The following is a 7481-nucleotide window of genomic DNA, read 5'->3' on the forward strand; positions in this document are numbered from 1 at the left end:
ATATACATATATATACTAGGTTGTTTTTTTGTTTGTTTGTTTTTTGTTAGGTTCTGATAAGCCATCTGCCCTGTTCTGCAAGTGTAGTGCTTTTTTCTTCTATATTTTTTAATGGATTTTTATTTCCTTTTTGTGGTGGACAAGGAAGTACGACGGAACACCGAAAAAGCGTCTACCAAGACGATAGGCTGTCTGTCTGTCTGTCTGTCTGTCTGTCTGTCTGTCTGTCTGTTTGTCTGTCTGCCTCTTGTCTGTCTGTCTGTCTGTCTGTCTGTCTGTCTGTCTGTCTGTCTGTCTGTCTGTCTGCCTGCCTTGGTAAACCAAAGTTCCCCACTGTGAACCAAACAAAAAGTAGTCTTTTTCTTAATTTTTATTTTATTATACGGTACTCACTTATTTTAACAACTTTTGTGGGAGTGGTTGGCGGGTGTTCTAGTGTGGTTTGCTCCTTCTTTTTCTGTTTACTTGTCGTCCTTATCACTCCTTCCTCTGTTATTGTATGTTACTCTCTCGTTACACCTTTAATCTTAGGCACTTATCTGACCTATTTGTGTTGCAACTTCAGCACTTATGTGACCTATTTATGCAAGTTCCGTAAAACTTAAAAAAAAAAAAACAACAACTGAATAACATGTTTGTTTTTGGGGTTTTTTTCTGTGCAGGGTTCCCCTACAGGCATGAAATACAAGCGCTACCCACCGAGGGCAAGAAGCTGGGCTTGTACTGGCCGGGGGAGAACTACTTCGACCAGGTCAGTTTGTGGGTTATTCATTATAATATATCATCACTGCACGAGCAAATTATCATAATGCAACTAGCTTTTTATTTTGTTTGGTGATACGTATTTTATCTGTCTTTTGGTTAAATCAAATAAAAAATGCGCTGGCAGTCACGAAAGAAACATGCATGGCAAGTTTTACCATTATTAGATGATAAATAGTTTAGTATATATAGTTTTTTCCCTTTATAAAAAAAATAGCTAATATGAGATGTGTCATGTCGCTAGTGCAGAGATGATATATTTGTGTGTCATCGTGCTGAAATCAGGCGCTTATCGAAGCGAAGACATTTTGATTTTAATCAGAGAAACCATCATTTTTTCCAACCGTTGAGGAATTTTTATTGAAATGTTTTGTGGGTTTAAAAAAAATGTTGGATCAACATCTTTTACGTCCTTTTGAAAACATGCTGAAAAAAGTTGATCAAAGACACAAAAAATTTTCAGCCATTTTCTCTGCTGCAAATGGCACTTTCATATATAGGTTCTCATATCAAACCTGGAAATTATTTTAAAATTGTTTTAATTGATAAACAATCTTCCCCATGACTTATTCCTCAGCAATCCAAAATCCACGGCAACCGACAACAGTTCTATCCAATCCCGCCCAAGCAGACGGCACCAAACCTCCAGGACCGGCCCTTGGACCAGCAGCTGTCGGACAAGTCCCAGAACGTTCTACGGAACATCGAGAGAAACCAGTGGATACCGTCACAAAAGCTGGACTACACAGGTCTTGGCCCGGCAAATCCCATGTCTCTGGACAATCTGGACTGTAAGAGGGAAGCGTTGTTTCAGACTGGAGAACCAGATGATAAGTTGGTGAGGAAACTCTTTTCATTATTATTGGAGAGGAGGGGGGTGGGAAATGATTTTTCATCTAAGTTTTAGTATCTAATAGGGTAATCATAGTTATAATAACAATAATGATAATTAAAATAATATTTATAATAATAAGGAAAATTATAATGATAATAATGATGATAATAATAATAATAATAATAATAATAATAGTAATAGTAGTAGTAGTAACAACAACAACAACAACAACAATAATAATGATAATAATAATAATAATAATAATAATAATAATAAAAATAAAAACAATTATGATGGTAATAATGATAGGAATAATGATAATAATGCAGATAATGACTATTGTGCCCATTTCCATTCCATACAGCTTGAGGTACTCATCTTAACACGACACTCAAGTGAATAAACACAGGGGCATAGGGCATTACCAAAGAACAATCAAGATTTTCTGTTAGCTTAGTGTGCCACTAGCTGCCATGGACATGGGAGACTTTTACACAAGACTAACGTGGTCACAAATGACAATTTCCCCAGTACCCGAGATCTATCAACACGTTTGATCCGGCTCGGCCAATGGAAGGCCGGCTGCGCAAGTTGTTTGCTCCGACACCACCGAGACAGACCATGCTTGAGAGTGGAATGAAAGCTAATCCAGAGCACAGGAGGTATGTGGAATTTTAGAACATGTTTCTTCTTCTTCTTCTTCTTCTTCTTCTTCTCCTCCTCCTCCTCCTCCTCCTCCTCCTCCTCCTCCTCCTCCTCCTCCTCCTCCTTCTTCTTCTTCTTCTTGATCGTATTACACTTGAAGTCCGGTATCTCAACGTAAAAGCACAAGAAGGTATCTGTCATAAACTGGGCCATTCTGCTCTGTTCATCTCTCAGCCCATGTAGCTTCTCCTGTAGTGTCAGTGGGGTTGGCCACGTTGCCTGTCTCAGGGCCCTGTGTGTCCTGCAGTGCTGAAGGATGTGTTCCACAGTTTACATATTTTTTAAAATGTAGGTGTTTTTATTCCCCCATCAACACAATTTAGATTATTTAGGAGGCAGGCTTCTGACCAATCCCTGTCAGGATCAACTGGGGCTGACAGGGATACAATATCCCAACAGAAATATTGAGATTCTTCATTAAAATTTCTCCCCACTCGGAAATATAGTTAAGGTCTTCTGTGTGCACCAGCAAAGTGTCTAACCGCTACATCACATATGCCAGTGGGAATAGTACCATTATTGTAACTGTAAGTTATTATCTGTTTTCTCAAAATTTTCAAAATTGTGTCATGGGTGTGTTAAAACACTCGTGTTACACTTTGTCAAAGTTATCTGTGTTTTTTCTACAGTTAACAATTTCTTAAGTTAAAGTATTGTCAATGTTTTTTCCAAAAATTAACAATTTCTTAAGTGTTGTCAGTGTTTTTCCAATAGTCAACAATTACTAAAGTTTTATTAAAGCGTTATCTTTCCTTTTTCAATTGCCAACAATTAATATACTAAAGCGTTGTCATTGTTCCTCTAATGGTCAACAATTACTAAAGTGATGTCTTTGTTTTTTCAATAGTCAACAATATACTAAAGCGTTGTCTGTGTTTTTCCAATAATCAACAATATACTATAACACTGTCTGTGTACTGCCAGGAAACTGACTCTCACTGAGAGAGAAGAAGATCGACTCCTTAACGGCAAAGAGTACGTGAACCTGCCCTGTGACCCCAATGACCCCCAGAAGGACATGAGGTGGCAAGACATAGACCACTCTGCCCGCCCAGAACCACGACTAGAGAGACTTAACACCGCTCAGCAGGTTAGACTAAACTCATTAACTCCTTATCTCTGGCAACCTGCTCCCACTGGCTTGCAGTTGGAACTGCTGTTCCGATGAGCCGCTGGCAGCAGCTCGGGCACATTTCCTTACGATGACTTCAAAGTCAAATTGCTTTTTGGCAATTTTTATAAATAGGTCTCTTTTACCGGGAGTTCATTCATTCGATGAAGAGCTATCAAAATAGGTTCACTTGGTTTGATTTAACTCTTTTTATCCTAGCCGTACCCCTACGGACTCTGTACCAGTCCTGGGGCCGCCGTGCCGTATGAGTCGGAAGTCAGTGCGTATAGTTCAAAGTGCTATATTTCTTACATTTACTCTAAGGTTTTAAGGAAATTTGACAGTTATGTTAGAAATTGAATATAGTTTTTGTAAATGTATGTGGTTAGGAAATACAGCAATAGCACAATGTAGATTTTGAGGTGTATTCCACCCTCGAGCTTGATCCTGATTACCGCGCCCACGATGTCCCATTGGATTTTATAGATCTAGATCTAGCCCTACCCATCGAGCACGAATTCCAGTACTGACCCCTTCATCATGATCTGAATCGCTATTAGACGAGTTTAAGTCCTGTTTCTTATCATCCACAACGGAATTTACGGCACTTATTTCAGAGTCACTTTCATCAAATTAGTATCATTCCCCCTCACAACTCAGCGCCACTTCACCTTCAAAAAGTACTTCGTGGGTTGTGAATGTGCGTTTTCAAGACATCTTTCAAGCTTCTACACCCATCAAAAACAAAGAAACCACTGTTCATTGGAAAATTAAAATATTCAGACAGAGCTAGCATCGCTGTATATTGCATATTTTGGTAATTACAAGCAGAACTAGCTTCTTTGATGTGACCATATCGCTGTTCGGAGAATACTTGTAGTCCGGACTGGTCCTCGTTATGAGTATACTCGTAGCCCGGGTAAAAAGAGTTATGACCAATTTAGTGACATATATGTCACTTTTAGATTTCATTCCAAAAGAGGCCCCAGCATAGTAAGTTTACCCCCCCTCAAAGATAAAGAGCTAAGGATGCGCATTGCTTTCTTTCTTCAGTGCTTGAAGATATGCTGTTTTGGGGAGGTTTAATAAAGGAAGGTGGATGTGGTGGCAGAGCGGTTAGTGTGCTCGTCTCCAAAGTGGAAAATCCGGGTTCGAGCCTCGGTTCGGATATAGATTTTTTTCTCCCCCTCCTGCCCACCCAGCAGTAATGGGTACCTGACTTCGAGTTGGGGAAGTAAGGGCAGCATGGAAAGGAACTGGCCACCCTACCACAATATGCCGAAGGCCCAAAAAGTTGTCTCTCTAACAAGGCAATCCTCAATGTCTGGATCAGAAATGGGAACTACTTTATTTTTTTAAATAAAGGAAGCATCATTTCATTATTTACTTTATTTGAAACTTGAAAAATGCAGGCAGCAACTTGTATATTCAAATCTTTTCTCTGATCCGTGTATGCCTGTGACAGTTCGAAATGTGCTGTAACCCAAAACACAAGTGAATGAACATGGGGGCTTTATCAAAGTACGATTATGATTTTCTGTTAGCTTAATGTGCTAGGCCTACCTGTTGCCGTAGACATGGTAGACTTTTACACAACCCTAATGTCAACATCCTCCTTTTATATGTATTTTACACTCCAGTAACATCTCTTAATCTTCAACACTTATATATGACCTATTTGAGTTGCAAGTGCCATAAAACTCTTATTTATACTAAAACTAATTCCATGGATAGATGGCCAGAGAGAGTGAGGAGTTTGAAGTGCCAGAATTCCCTGCCAAGCAGACGATGGCAGAAGTGAGTCCGACATACCTGCAGGATCAGAAAGATGAGAAACACAAAGCTATCCAGGGCATGGAGGCACAGAACAGATGGAAGGTTCTGGAACATGGAACTCCAGACCACGATGTGGCTCAGCTGAAGGTCTGTTGAGAAAAATCGAGAAAAGATATTATAACTTAGGTACAATATTTAAAAGAATGAAACACTTTTTTCTCTTTCTTGAAAAAACGCACTTTCATATAACCTTGTAAAGTTGCGAGCTCCATAAAAGTCTTACCAAAGCAAACATCTCCTGAAAAGTCTTGCTTTGGGGCTTAGTACAATTGAAGTAACAGCTTGCTAATGATTTCTTTCTTTAGTTTTACTCTGTAAGAAGTAGAAGTACAGTCAAAATATTCTCAGATAACCCATTGTTGAGGAGAAAAGTGGCCATCTTACGTAGTGTTATTACAGTCGACTCCACTTGAGTTGAACTTGCTTGAGCTGATCTTAGGGTTAAGTCAATCTTTTCCTTCAGTCCCAGCACCTCTTCTTTTTTACAGATCCAAATGGTCAAGTTTAAATTCGGATGAGCAGATCTTTTTTTACTCCCACGGCAACATCCACTATCTGTAGCCGACTGTATAATGTAAACAACATGCAAGAGAGGAAATGAAAAGTGGCCATTTGTACTGGAGATTATCTTATACAGGTGGCTATTAGAGCAGGTGTAAATTCATTAAATTTAATATCAACTCCCATTTTTTCTCCAACCCTTTTCAGGACAAGTACAAACTTCTGACGGACAAAGAGATGCCGTCGACTTTCTATCGGCACGAAGGTCGCTACAACGAGGAGAGAGCAGGCCTGTACAAGACGAGCTATGACCCACAGAGGCTGGCCTACTCCATGAACAACCAGCAGCAGAGTGGCGGGGTCTTGTTCAACACCAGCGCCTCTCACATGGAGGCCAGCCAGTACCCAACTGTCACTTGGGACGAGAACGAGGCTGCGCTCAAGGGGAGGTAAGAAGGGGGGGGGGGGAGGGGGATGTTATAGTGGGCATGGTTAAAGTCAAGGTTAAATTCCCCTCTCATGTTTGTCTTCACATATCATGATGATCACAGCCCTTGTGTTTCCTGTTCCTGTTGGACATGTTATAGTTGCAACCTTCACTGTAAAAAATGGTGAAATGGTATGGGTTTAATGCCCCTATCAACACTATTAGGCTATTTAAGAGGCGGGATCTCCGAGTTTAACATCCAGCTCCGAAAGGACTGAGCCAAGTGGGAAATTGTGTAAAATGCCTTTCCCAAGGACACAACGTTGGACCGAGCTGACGCTCGAACCCCCAAACCCTCAATCTCATGATTACGAGTCCGGTAGCCTAACCACTAGGGGGGGGCGCTTTTTGCTCTTGTGGCAAAAATGTTTTTGGGTCCAGGTTATTTCCTCTTTCCATGCAGTAAGCTGATGTATCCAGCATACCGGGAACTGACCGACCAAAAGTCTTTTCCTGTCTCTTCTTGGGATAGGTCGGGTTTTGTAGAGACATTTAATCTTGCATGCCATAATGGTTTACTCAAATTCTGACTACAACCTTCTTTCCTATCAGATGTCTAACATCATTATCTCTCTTCCTTCTTTTTCATGATTGTTGCTCTCTTGTAACACTTCTAATCTTCAACACTTTTATGACCTAATTGTGTTGCAAGTGTCGTTAACACTTTGCAGTACAAAATACCCCATCTGGTCACCCAGCCAAGAGAGTGACTGCAACGGACTTCTCAGGCCTGGCGCACTCAGGTGACCGGAATGGATCATTTTCTCCGCCGCATTATTGCACTTAGTGACTGCAAAGTGTTAAACTCAAACTAAAACATAAAATGATTCCAACCTTCCACAGTCGCACGGTTGTTTTCAAGAACTCTGAGCTGAGCGGTGACCGACCATCGACCAGTGACATGTTGAACCCATACAGAGAGACGGTTGCTATACAGAGAGCAAGTTTACAACCTTCTGTGGCATCTGCCAGGCCAAGGGTGCAGGTACACGGAGATTGCCTCTTTTTGGAACTCTTTGGAAGAAAAAATTACTGTGTTTTCTCTAAAGGAAAAACTATTGTATCTTCACAGGAGGGAAATTTTTATATTTTGTCAGGAATAAATTCTTGTATCTCAGCAGGAGAAAAAATGTGAGGCATCGTGGTGAAATCAGGCGCTTGTCGAAATGATGAAATCAAAGATACCGGCATTTTCCGGCTGGTTGGCAATTTTTATTTTAAAAAGTTTTTTTTTTGTTTTTTTT

At 40.4% G+C, this 7481-nt stretch overlaps 1 protein-coding gene across 1 annotated transcript in view; it reads left to right on the top strand.

Annotated features, from left to right (window-relative positions):
* Positions 1-7481, top strand: part of LOC101853704 — a 17361-nt gene that overhangs the window by 5169 nt on the left and 4711 nt on the right. Inside the window, exons 5-11 of the mRNA XM_013084246.2 lie at positions 663-751; positions 1340-1600; positions 2129-2259; positions 3227-3392; positions 5148-5336; positions 5958-6199; positions 7081-7222. Coding sequence (XP_012939700.1) covers positions 663-751; positions 1340-1600; positions 2129-2259; positions 3227-3392; positions 5148-5336; positions 5958-6199; positions 7081-7222 — 1220 coding nt within the window. The remainder of the gene's footprint in view (positions 1-662; positions 752-1339; positions 1601-2128; positions 2260-3226; positions 3393-5147; positions 5337-5957; positions 6200-7080; positions 7223-7481) is intronic.

Source organism: Aplysia californica, unplaced genomic scaffold (genome assembly GCF_000002075.1).
Source record: "Aplysia californica isolate F4 #8 unplaced genomic scaffold, AplCal3.0 scaffold00281, whole genome shotgun sequence".
In the NCBI taxonomy this organism is placed as follows: domain Eukaryota; kingdom Metazoa; phylum Mollusca; class Gastropoda; order Aplysiida; family Aplysiidae; genus Aplysia; species Aplysia californica.